This window comes from Carya illinoinensis, chromosome 15, assembly GCF_018687715.1.
Source record: "Carya illinoinensis cultivar Pawnee chromosome 15, C.illinoinensisPawnee_v1, whole genome shotgun sequence".
NCBI lineage: Eukaryota > Viridiplantae > Streptophyta > Magnoliopsida > Fagales > Juglandaceae > Carya > Carya illinoinensis.
Window position 1 is genome coordinate 16,672,733 of NC_056766.1, and position 13,996 is coordinate 16,686,728.

General features: G+C 36.4%; 1 protein-coding gene across 1 annotated transcript; it reads left to right on the forward strand.

Moving 5' to 3' along the window:
• Nucleotides 1-2,622: 2,622 nt before the first annotated feature.
• LOC122297421 lies at nucleotides 2,623-7,110 on the forward strand. Its single transcript, XM_043107471.1, has 3 exons — nucleotides 2,623-3,044; nucleotides 3,152-3,367; nucleotides 6,608-7,110. Exons 1-3 carry the CDS (start codon nucleotides 2,757-2,759, stop codon nucleotides 6,692-6,694), a joined length of 591 nt encoding a protein of 196 aa, XP_042963405.1. The 5' UTR covers nucleotides 2,623-2,756; the 3' UTR covers nucleotides 6,695-7,110.
• Nucleotides 7,111-13,996: the final 6,886 nt, after the last annotated feature.

Sequence of the window (13,996 nt, forward strand, 5' to 3'; positions counted from 1 at the left end):
CACATGGTCTAAGAACATGTCGTTGCCGGCATACAAAGGACATGCGTCTATAGGATAGATCCAACAGATGGCACCACTGTTAATGTCATGTTTTGCCTCCTTAAAATTTTCAAAATTTGTTGAAAATTAAATTTTGAAATGTGGTTTTATAAAATAGACTATATGAAAATTAGACTTTGGCCCCCTTAAATTATTTATTTGTAACTTGGCCCCTCAGACCATATTTTCTAGTTCCACCCCTAATAAGAATGATATTCAAGTATTTCTACTTGTAAGTTATTGTAGATAACATATATTCTATTCATGACTTTATATTTTTCAGCAAAGTCCCTAGTGAGAGAAGCTCCTCCATCTCTCTAGAAAACAAGGCATCGATTCCGTTCGAGGGAGATGGGAGCCTAGGCTTCCCCTCCCTCCATCTCTCTATTTTTTGCTTTAGTTTTTTCCGTTTACAATAAAGCGTCAGTTTGGCAGTGGAATGGTGGTTGAAAGCTCCATCTCCCGGTCAAGGAGCCCAAAGTCATCCTCCATTATAAATCTCGCAGTTGGCGGAGTGATGTTTGCACAGTAGAGGAGGAGGGCCTCAACTTCGTTTTTGGCCGTGGAATGGTGTGGTCTGAAGGTTATTTCTGAGTTTGACCACCATATCTAAACTACGTAGTTGGGCATGGTGGAGAACAGAGGGTCTCGAGTATGGGTGGAGTTCGGGCGTTTTGCCATCAGAAGTGTTTAGATTTCTTACAGGCTTGGGTGTAATCCCGTGGGGTTTAAGGTGCTTTGTTTTATCCATGGAAAACAGAGTTGTTTCGGGATTTATGCTAAGGTGCATGGGAGGATAAGGTGATCTTCTAGGGTGGAGTCCAAACGTAGCTCAGGGTGGAGATTCTCATGGGTGGCGGCTGCAGCGGGGGTGACGTAGCTTTTGGAGGTTTTCTTGGTTTTGGTTATGGTTTTCGTCTTGGGAAATAAGTTCTCAGTGGTTGTGTGCTTGGTCTCTAGTTTTGGCTCTGGTTTCCGTCTCTTCTAGCCGAAGTGGAGAATGGTTTGTTTTGGTGGTTATGGGTTGGCGACGGTGACAAAGCTAGCGACTGCGACAGAGTTGGCCACGGTGACAGAGCTGGCGACGGTGTGAAGCCCATGTGCAAAAAGTGGTTATGTTTTTGTTGGTTTGCTATCAAAAAATCCATGTGCAGAAAGTGCGTAGTGAGAAGCCTGCTCTGCGTGACGGTGAAGCTGCTTCCTGCACTGCAGGCTACCCATGAAGATCGTGGGATGCTGTCAGAAAACCATGTGCAGAAAGTGGCTGGGCAAAAGGCTAGTGGGTATACGGCGCCTATGGAGAGCATAGTGTGTTTTCAATTTGTTTTTTCAGTGGTCTGTTAGGGTTGTTTTTATTTTAGGATCTAATAAATATATTTTTGAAATAGGCAAGTACCTCTCCTCTTTTGAGGATGAGGGTTGTGAGTCCTCTCCTCCTATGGAGGGTGAAGGTTGGATATTTCCTCTCCTCCCATGGAGGGTGGGGATGTATTGTGTTGTTTTCTCGCAAACGAGCCGAGATGGACACTTCTATTTAACAGAGTCTCATATCTCAGTACGGTGTTGTCATTGGAGAATTTAGAAGTTTTAGACATTGTTCGGCGTAATGAAAGTTGTGCGCGGGGGAGTGTACAACCAATGGGTAGTTGGCTTGCAATCGAGGCTTGTTACCCATAATTATTGGTCACAGTTATAACTTCTTTCATTCAATAATGAATTAAAGTCTATTTCAAAAAAAAAAAAAAGATAACGTACATTCTAATTCGTGTACATGATAAAATTTAATTTATTAAATTAATTAATTTTAAAATAATAAATTCTAGCATTATAAGAAAATTTTATAAAAATAAATTCATAATCTAACATAATTTTATTTAACACATTTTTATATTATAATAAAATATTTTTATAATATGATATATCATATGAATTCATTTTAATTTGTGAATTTTATCATGAAACTCTTGGTGACTAAAATATTTTTATCAATTATAGACATATTTTGAGAGTTTTTAACGACTCGTAGATCTCGTTTGAATATTGAAATGAGATGAGCTAATTTATGAATAATAGTAAAATTATTTATGAATAGTAATGAAATGATTTAAATTAATATATTTCATGGAGTTTTGAGAAATGAGAGAGAAAATGTTGAAAAAATATATATTATTAGAATATTATTTTTTAATGTTATTTTTATTTTAAAATTTAAAAAGTTAAATTTTTTTATATTTTATTTAGAAGTTTGTAAAAATTATAATAATTAAATAATAATTAAATGAAAATTTAAAAATTAAAAATTTAAAAATATTTATATTTATAATATTTAAATAGTAAAATGAATTTTGAGGATTAACCGTGCACGGGACCCGAAAACATTTCGTGCACCCAAACCAACCGTACGACTTTGAAGTTTGAAGGTCAAAAGTAGAGAGTAGCGAGTAACTGTGTATGCATGTTCGTAGAAGTGCGCGCGTCCAGCTGGATGCTTGTGGGCCCCTCCCTCCAACAGGTCGGTAGTTTTCCAAAACATATTATTTTAAATTTTTATTTCCACTGAAAGTCATTGATATTGCCTTCAGACACGCGTCCCACCAGTTCCCATGTCGGACCCGACCGTACTCAAATAATTCCCCTCTACTCCTCTCTCTCTCTCTCTCTCTCTCAGCTTCACAGAAACCACCGCTGCTTCGGTGATTAACGCAAAGGAGCTCGCGATGAGAACGAACAACGACGTTCCAGCGTCAACCATTCATGTTCCCTCCTCAACCATAGGCATAGCCAGTAGTACGGTGGTACTGAAGAAAGACAACTCCTCGGAAGCAGCTGCTTCTGGATTCTTCGGTAAGAGCCGTCCGTACAAGTTTTGGGCCTTGGCCGCCATTCTTCTCCTTGCTTTCTGGTCCATGTTCACCGGCTCCGTCACTCTCAAGTGGTCCACCGTTGACCTTACCCGCTTTGCCGGAGACACCGACTCTCTGATCCACGACGATCTTGACATTCTGGTACACGCACCCACCCGCCGACCTTTGATTTCTGTTCTTTGTTTCTCTTTCTAACAGTTTGTCGATTTTGTTAGATATTGATTCTTTCTGTTGTTTATGGGGGATAGGAAGTGGAGGAGAGACAGAAGGTGGTGAGGCACATGTGGGATGTGTACACACAAAGCAAGAGTATCAGACTTCCTAAGTTTTGGCAGGAGGCTTTTGAGGCTGCTTACGAGCTTTTGGTGAGTGAGACTCCCGGCGTCCGAGACGCTGCCGTTTCCGAGATTGCTAAGATGTCCATGAGCTCCATCGGCCTCCACGCACTTCCTGGTCACTCACAGGTTAGCAACTTTCCTCATCCTCCTCTCCTCTTCTTTCTTTTTACTTGTATTTTCTTCTTGTATTGTGTGTATGTGTGTATCCAATAGGCGATTTAGAATTAAGGGTATTCAATCTCGATGAAACAATATAATTTAGACAGTGAGTTGACATGAGATGAGGTGAAATTAAAGTTGAAAGTTAAATAAAATATTATATTTTGATATTATTATTATTTTGAGATTTGAAAAAATTAAATGATTTATCAGATTTTGTGAAAAATTTGTAAAGATAAAATGAGATTAAACAGTTTCTGTATCCAAACAGGGTGATCAATGAAAAGTTATAAATTTACTCAATTACTTTTCTATGTTTTGGTATTTATAGGTAAAGTAAACAAACCAAAACGAATTTTTCTTGGAAAATAAAAAATTCCTTTGTTAGAAGGAGTCCAAAAGAATGCGGGCTGTAATCTACACATTGATTCTTTTTTTTTTTTTCGGGATTTTTAGTTTTGTTTGCTTTTTGCACAATTTTCACTTGATTTAGCAATTGGCATTTGCTTTCTGTTCAAAATTTGCAGCTTTCCCTGGGGGGTTGATAAAATTGAATAATCAGGAGGGATCTATCTGTGTCGTTTGCTTTTCTTGTTCTCCTAAATCTTGATGTTTGATTATATTATGTAGTTGTTGTGAATTGAGATTCTGGCAACCTTTATGATCAAAGCTTCCCCAAAATCACTAATATGAAGAACTAACAAATGGTAAATTCATAATTATGACTCCAATTTCAATGGAAGAACCCTGAGGGTTAGTTCAGTTGATCAGGTTTTGGGTTTGGTTCGCAATGGTCACCAGTTCAAATCTCCTCAGGGCCACTGAAAGTTTACCTGACCGTTAACTTCAGGGCTCCATGGGATTAGTCGAGGTGCGCGCAAGTTGGCCCAAACGCCCATGGATATCAAAATAAAAAATAAAAAATCAATGGAGGAATCAACTTATAGAACTTTGTTCATATTTTATCTTTCAATTGTTAAAGTCTTCAGTTAATACCACAAATCTTTTCTATTGGCTGTTTAAGAACTCCTGAAATTGTTTTACGCTTTCTTCGAACAGAACATACCATGTAGGCAATGGCATATCCAAGTCTTACTTGAAATGATCATTGGGTTAGTGCTAAGTGCCAAAGTGGAAATGCAATCCCATGTAGGGATAGTTTGACTTGTCCTCTGTCATTGTTTTGTTTGTTATGGGTTAGCCCATGCCCAAGGTCGACCAAAAGCATAATGCTTCTGAAAGTCAAATTCTAATCATATCCAATAACGTTGTTCATCTTATTTAATATAAATATTCTCGTATTCTTCTTGCTCTTGGTCATTTTCCTAATGCAATTTCTTCATAAATTCGAGCTGTCATTCTAAAGTGAGTAGTCAGGTTTAGTTCCATATGCGATATATGTTTTCCTTTCTTCCATTGCTCTATAAGTGAGGTACAGTTTAGTAGTGTGGTCATATAAAATCTTTCCATTGCTTGATTATATTTGTTTTTTTTTTTCCTTTTCATTTCTGCTAATTTTCTCCTATGCCTTAAAATAGTAATTGCTAATTTTGTGACCCTCTTATTCTGGTTTGATGCATTGTATGTTTGGAAGAAGATAAAGAGTGATGCATTATTCGACTTTAGTAATCTTCTATTGGTGGAAGTAGGTTTCGACACAATCCTGATCCACCAATCATTTGAGGGGGGAAATTATTGGACAATCTCAAAATCATGCTACAAATTAAGATACAAACCAGAAATTTTTGTTATGTTGGTGTAATTGATATGGCATATTGCCTAACACTGTATAAGAACAACTAGCAGCTGATCTCCCTCTCATTACTCCTCTCTTTAGGTGGCCACAAATGGGACAGTTTAAGAATTATTCTCTAAGCTGCATGAAAATAGGATTTTGTAATTCTCTCTCAATCTAGGCTTTACATAGAAAAAGCTGATCAAGTCCTCCCATCATTGCATCCATTCTGATTATGATTTCCTGTTTTACAAAGGAATATCACATAGAATTCCATTATAATACATACTATACAATTCCTTGTATTCATAATCCTATATTGTACAAATCCCAATAGAGATACTGGTCGCTCAATAATATTGCATTTAACTATAATACTTGTCCACTATTTTAGAAAGGAAAATGCTACATTCTACACCCTCATCCCACTCCTATCCCACAATGATGAGGTGGGATTGCCCATTGATCTTTGCATTTGTTTTTCTTTCTAAAAAATGAGAGATGGTCCAAATGTGATGGGAGTTGGCACATTTATAAAGTGGGATAAGAGTGAAATAGGAGTGTGGTATATAGCATTACTCTTTTAGAAAACCTCAACAGTTGCTCACTTGTAAGAAAGTGTCCTACCAAAATGAGATCTAATCTCATAGAACTTTAACATGAAACCCTTGGGAACAGGGGCAGAGGCACCATGGCTGGCCCCCACCCCCAACAAAAATCTTAAGCATTCATAATTTTTTTTTTATTCGAAAAGTACATATTTGTTTTCCTGCAACTCTAAATTTAGCCCCAAATCTCTCCCTCTTATAATTTTCTTAAAAACTATAGAGTTTGGTCTTTAAAATTTTCTATGATTCAATTATTACAATATTAGTCCTCCCCCCACCCCCCCCCCCCCCCCCCCCGGGGGGCCCCAGCACCAACTCTTCCCAAAAAAATAAAGAATATGATGAGTTTTTGGTTCCGCCACTTCTTAGCAAGATGGTTGGTGGACTTGATTCGGCATCTTCACTGGGAGTTGAGAAGCTCATAAATCCACATGGATGCCCACTCCCAGTTCTATTCTTCCAATATAGTCCCATTCCATATCAATAATTGATGCTCTCTTGACTCTCACAGGGTAGGGTTAATTGGATCTAGAATTCTAATGCCAGATCAATTTAGCGGTAAATATTTTTTCAATAAAATAACAACCCACCTTTACTTGAATTATATATCTGATAATAGACCATCTTATCCCTATAAAAAAAATGATTTGATAATAGGATCATCCTAGAATGCAGTCATTATGAGATTTTGTTCATGGGCGGACTTTGAAGACTTTTTGTGAATTATACTTATAGCACAGATTTCATGGCAGATGGACTTTTTGTAGTGTATGGCAATTAGATACTAAAAAACTATTGTTCTTTATGAGCAGAAGAAAAAGGTTTTTACACTACTGTCATTGTTTGTGTTATTATGCTTTGCAGAGTACTAGACGATCAAGAAAAAGCCCCAAGCAAGTAGAAAAGGTAAAAGAAGAAATTACAATTGGGAGTAGTGAGAGTAGCCGATAACCGGGAATCTTCTTGGGTATACCGTATATGCACTCTGCGATATCCCACTTCCTGCTTAAAATTTGGTAGAAGATGGTGATGGTAATACAGAGTCTATTATATGAGAACAAAAAATGGTTACATAAATGCTAGTGATCTTTTAGCTCTCCCTACGAGTTTTTCACTAGCAGCATAGCATCCTTCAGCTTAAGTACCTGGTAATATCCAGCAGTTTGTATATTTCGCATTTTCATAATAAGCCCATGAAACCGTGGGGTTTAGTAACTTGTATTATGCTGAATGATATGGGGTGACTTTCTATTGGAAGTATCATAAGATACGAGAAGAAGCAGATCATGGTTATATATAAACCTGAGTAATGCTACTCTTCTTCATTGTGGATTTTGTAATCTTCAATCACAGTTCTTGTTTTTTCACTGCTCCTTTGTGTAAACATGTGAAATGAGGCTTGTGGCTGCAGCAATTCTCTAGTGCTTATAATTGGTACCGGAGATTTTGATCCCGAGATGGATATGAAAGAAAACGCCTCGTTGGTTTTGTAAGATGGTGCAAATAAGCATCTCTCTCATACCTTCCATCCTGTCAACTAAGATTTTTTTTTTTTTTTAGGAAAACTTGTTTTCAAACTATATTTAATTAAAATCATATTGTTTTGCTTGTTAAAGCTGAAGACTTTGTTTGGATAATATGAGATAAGATGATAAATTTGTGAATAGTAGTGAGATTGTTTGAGTTAAGATTTTTATTGGATTTTGGGAAGAGAGAAAGAGAGTTGAATAAAAATATTATAATATTATTTTTATTTTAGAAATTAAAAAATTCGAATTATTTTTTGTATTTTATATGAAAGTTAAGAAAATTTGTAATGATTAGTAATTATTAGATGAAAATGTATGAGGGAAAAATATAGAAATATTTGTATTATTTGAATATTGAGATGAGATGAAACCAACTAGTTATCCAAACGGGGACTAAAAGTCTTCTACCCACAAAAGAACTAGAAAAATAAACATTAAGCAGAAGGGCATTGTCATTTTCCTATTGGTTTTTCAGGAATATTCTAAAAGAACTGGTATTATAATCTCTCTAAATATATTTTTGGGTCCGGATTTCATTACTTTTACGTGGAATAACCCGTATTTTGTTATAAAACTATCGAAAGGAGAGAGAGAGAGAGAGAGAGAGAGAGAGAGATAGAACTCAGAGAAGTTATGAAACTTATGAATTTCTTAAAGAATTCAACGATATATATAGGCATACAAAGGGAACTATGCCAGTTACTATGCAGTACTATGCTGGCACTGTGCATATGTCGGCTATTCACTATGCCAGTTACTATGCAGTACTATGCTAGCACTATGTACTGTGCGATGTCGGCCATTTACTATGCCAGTTGCTATGCAGTACTATGCTGGTACTATACACACTGTGCTATGTCGGCCATTTACTATGCCGGTTACTATGCAGTACTATGCTGGCACTATGCACTGTGCATTTGACGGCTAGCTCAAGGTGATCATACAATTTTACAATGTTATTTTACAACACTCCCCCTTTGGATAACCACATATAATGAATATGCCTCGTTAAAACCTTGCCAAGGAAAAACCCTGTGGGAAAAAACCAATGGCGAAGGAAAAAAAGTACAATATTCATGTGTACCGTAAAATGCTTTAAGATTGTCTCATTAAAACCTTGCGAAGGAAAACCCAGTGGGATAAAACCTTAGCGAAGGAAAAAGAGTACAATCAGCATAAGTCTTCAAGACGTTACTCCCCCTGAAAAGTGCATGATAAAAGGTCTTCAAGTCTCCGCATTCCAATGTTCTGCACAATCTTCTTAAATGTTGCAGTTGGTAATGCTTTTGTGAATAAATCTGCCAGATTATCACTTGATCGTATCTGCTTGACTTTAATTTCACCTTTTTCTTGAAGTTCATGAGTATAAAAGAATTTAGGTGAAATATGTTTGGTTCTATCACCTTTGATATATCCTCCTCTAATTTGAGCAATACAAGCAGCATTATCTTCGTATAAAGTTGTTGGACTATCATTAATCACTGGAAGACCACACTTTTCTTGAATATGTTGAATCATTGATCTTAGCCAAATGCATTCTCGACTTGTTTCATGAATTGCAATGATCTCTGAGTGATTTGAAGATGTAGCAGATAGTGTTTGTTTGACAGATCTCCATGATATAGCAGAATTTCCATAAGTAAATACATATCTGAGATCTACCTCTGTGTGGATCTGAAAGATAACATGCATCTGCATATCCAACTAATTGTGGACTTGAACCATATTGATAAAATAATCCCATATCAACCGTACCTCGAAGGTATCGAAGGATATGTTTAATGTCATTCCAATGTCTTCGAGTTGGTGCGGAACTATATCTTGCAAGTAAATTAACTGAAAATGCAATATCAGGCCGAGTGCAATTTGCAAGATACATCAGGGCTCCAATTGCACTGAGATAAGGTATTTCAGAACCAAGAATTTCTTCATTGTCTTCACAAGGATGAAATGGATCCTTCTGCACATCAAGTGATCGAACAACCATTGGAGTACTCAGGGGATGAGCTTTGTCCATGTAAAAGTGTTTCAAGACTTTCTCTGTATAATTTGACTGATGAATGAGAATTCCATTTGGCAAATGCTCGAGCTGCAGGCCGAGACAAAATTTCGTTTTGCCAAGATCTTTCATTTCAAATTCATTCTTTAAATATGTAGCGGTTCTTCTGATCTCTTCAGGAGTCCCAACAAGATTTAGATCATTAACATAAACCGCAATAATAATAAATTCGGAGTCTGATTTCTTAATAAAAACACATGGGCATATTGGATTATTCTCAAATCCTTCTTTCAATAGATATTCGCTAAGGCGTTTATACCACATGCGTCCGGATTGTTTTAACCCATATAAAGATCTTTGAAACTTAATAGAATACATACTTCTGGATGTACTCAGATTAGAAGTTTCAGGCATTTTATATCCTTCAGGGATTTTCATATATATGTCATGATCTAATGATCCATATAAATATGCGGTGACCACATCCATCAACTGCATATCCAATCTTTTTATAACTGCCAAACTAATCAAATATCTGAATGTGATTGCATCCATAACAGGAGAGTATGTTTCCTCATAATCAATCCCCGGTTTCTGCAGGAAACCTTGTGCAACAAGTCGTGCTTTATATCGCACAATTTCATTACTTTCATTACGTTTACGTATAAATACCCATTTATATCCAACGGGCATTACACCCTTTGGTGTTTGTATAATTGGTCCAAAGACCTCTCGCTTTGCTAGCGAGTTTAATTCAGCTTCAATAGCTGATTTCCATTTTGGCCAGTCATTTCTACGTCGACATTCTTCGACAGTTCTTGGCTCAATTTCTTCATTACTTCTGGTAATGTCAAGAGCCATTTTATATGAAAATATGTTGTCGACAACAGTTTTATTTCTATTCAAAATTTCTCCTGTACTCATGAAATGTATCGAGATCTCGTTATTTTCAGGTACATGTCCCTCTTCAAGGGAAGACATTTCATGAAATACCTCTTCAGGAGGTTCTTTCTCAGGAGATTTACTCTCTTCAGGAGCATCAATTACTCTTATGGCCTGTGTTGGTATGGACTCTTCAGGAGTACTAAATTCATTTTGTATTTTCCTCTTCCGAGGAATTTTGTCCTTAGCACCAATAGGCCGTCCACGCTTCAGGCGTATCTTAGACTCGCCTATTGCTATTTTGGCAACTTGTCCTTCAGGGACTGCAATCCTTGCTGGAACATTAACAGCAGGAATATATGATTTTACCACACCTTTAGTGTCAGTAAATGCATCCGGTAATTGGTTTGCAACACTTTGCAAATGAATAATCTTTTGAACCTCTAGATTACATTCTTTTGTACGAGGATCAAATTGGGAAAGAGCTTTATTTTTTCAAGTAATTTCTTGTCGTGCTTCAGGCACCAACTTCTCATTACACAATGTTTGTCGTGCTTCAGGCACCGACTTCTCAATACCCATTGTTGGAAAAATGGATTCGTCAAAATGACAATCCTCAAAACGTGCCTTAAACATATCCCCTGTAAGAGGCTCAAGGTATCTGATAATAGATGGAGAATCAAACCCAACATATATCCCAAGTCTACGTTGAGGGCCCATCTTTGTACGTTGTGGAGGTGCAATTGGAACATATACAGTACATCCAAAAGCACGAAGTTGAGAAATATTTGGTTGCTGACCAAATGCAAGCTGTAATGGTAAATATTTGTGATATGCTGATGGTCTAACTCGAATTAATGATGCTGCATGAATTATAGCATGTCCCCAAGCAGAAATATGAAGATTTGATTTCATGAGTAAAGGTCTAGCGATTAGCTGAAGCCTTTTAATCAATGATTCAGCTAAACCATTTTGAGTGTGTGTGGGCAACTGGATGTTCAACATCTATTCCTATTGACATGCAATAATTATCAAAAGCTTGAGATGTAAATTCTCCTGCATTATCCAATCGAATAGTTTTAATTGGATAGTCAGGGAATTGTACTCGTAGCTTAATTATTTGTGCAAGAAGTTTAGCAAATGCAACATTTCTAGTGGAAAGTAGACAAACATGTGACCATCGACTTGATGCATCAATTAAAACCATAAAATATCTGAACGGTCCACTTGATGGTTGAATAGGCCCACATATATCCCCTTGAATCCTTTGTAAAAAAGATGGAGATTCAAAAACAACCTTTGAGATAGATGGTTTGATAATCAATTTACCTTGAGAACATGCAGAGCATGGATATTCATTGGGTAAGATAATCTTCTGATTCTTTAGGGGATGCCCATACGAATTATCAATTATTCGTCTCATCATTATTGATCCCGGATGTCCAAGGCGATCATGCCAAGTCATAAATATTTTGGGATCAATGCACTTCTGGTGCATTACAACATGTGATTCAATTGTTCTCATTTTTGTATAATACAATCCAGATGAGAGGGCAGGCAGTTTTTCTAATACGAGCTTCTGGCTCGAAATTATTTTAGTAATGAGAAGATGCTCTTTATCGTCTTCGTTAATGGTTTCAATATGACAACCATTACGACGTATATCTTTAAAACTTAATAAATTTCTTCTGAATTGTGAAGAAAATAGAGCATCATTAATACAAAATTTGGTGTCATTAGGCAACACAATATAAGCTCTTCCGGAGCCTTCAATTAGATTCGATGAACCGGAGATGGTATGAACATAGGCTTTACTCAATGTTAGATTTTGAAAATATTTTTTATCCTTAAGAATTGTGTGAGTTGTAGCACTGTCAGCCAGACATACATCTTTATTATTCATCTCGGAGATAGAAAGTTCATCAATAAGACTCATGATTCTACAAAATATATAAAACTTTCATTACTAAAAAAAACATTACAGAATAAAAATATTTTACAATAATATAAAGGAAATACATTAATTAAAAAGGAACACTTCCATGATCAACTCTACCACTAGAATCCTCAAAGAAATCAGAAACATCAAGACTTGTAATATCTTCTCCATCTATAGAATTTAAAGCATATGATGGTTCAGCAAAATTTGTTTCAAATTTCTTTGTTTTTTCTTTTATGGAAGATTGGTATAAGTCAACCAAGTGCTTAGTTGTACGACAGGTACGAGACCAATGTCCAGTCATACCACATCTATGGCATTCATCTTCATATTTCTTTACAAATTTATTTTGAGGACCTTTGCCCTTTTCTGAGTTGAACCACTTCTGATGATACGGTGTATATCTATTATTTTCCCTTTTAGTGTGGTCACTTCTAGGACCTCCACTTCTATAGTTTTTCTTACCACGTCCACGCCCTCTTTTTCTTTGAAAAGATGCACCATTCGCTTCTGGGAATGATATAAATCTAGTACCATTCACTTCAGGGAATGATATAGAACCAGTAGGACGTGACTGGTGATTTCTTAATAAAAGCTCATTATTTTGCTCAGCTAATAGAAGACAAGATATAAGTTCAGAATATTTCTTGAACTTTCGCTCTCGATACTACTGCTGCAGGAGCACATTCGAGGCATGAAAAGTAGTATATGTCTTCTCTAACAAGTCATCATCAGTGACTTTTTCACCACATAATTTCAATAGCGAGCTAATTTTAAAGAGTGCAGAGTTATACTCACTAACACTCTTGAAGTCTTGCAACCTCAGGTGCATCCAATCATGACGAGCTTTTGGGAGGATTACAGTTTTCTAGTGTTCATATCTCTCCCTTAAATCATTCCACAAAATAAGTGGATCTTTCACCGTTAGATACTCAGTTTTTAATTCTTCATGAAGATGGTGCCGAAGGAAAATCATTGCCTTAGCACGGTCCTGCAGGGACCCTTGATTTCCTTCTTTAATTGTATCTCCCAGGTTCATTGCATCCAGATGGATCTCAACATCAAGGATCCAAGATAAATAATTTTTCCCAGAAATGTCAAGAGCAACGAATTCCAATTTTGTAAGATTTGACATTTTCTACATATATAAATCAGGAACATAAGTATGTTTAATATTTCATATTCATTTTAAAAACTACAAAAAATATATTGAAAGACTTACTTGAAGTAGAGGACTATTAGCTTCAAGATCGTCAGAACTCTCGTGCTGATAACGTGTTATAAAACTATCGAAAGGAGAAAGAGAGAGAGAGAGATAGAACTCAGAGAAGTTATGAAACTTATGAATTTCTTAAAGAATTCAACGATATATATAGGCGTACAAAGGGAACTATGCCAGTTACTATGTAGTACTATGCTGGCACTGTGCATATGTCGACCATTCACTATGCCAGTTACTATGCAGTACTATGCTAGCACTATGCACTGTACGATGTCGGCCATTTACGATGCCAGTTACTATGCAGTACTATGCTGGCACTATGCACACTGTGCTATGTCGGCCATTTACTATGCAGTACTATGCTGGCACTATGCACTGTGCATTTGACGGCTAGCTCAAGGTGGTCATACAATTTTACAATGTTATTTTACAACATATTTGAATTTATTTTGCAAGAGTATAATTAGTATTTGACTTTTAGTTTGTGTTTCATATGAACAGTGATTTCACTGCTTTTGCACACAGAATTGTGTGTTTATGATTTTTGTTTTAATTAATTAAAAGCAGTACCCACCAAAGTAGGGAAAAAGAGGAAAATGAGAGTAAACGTTTAGTAAAGGCAAGACAAGTAGGAGAAAGGGGCGAAATGATATGAAGCTGACTTTCTCACCAACCATTGACA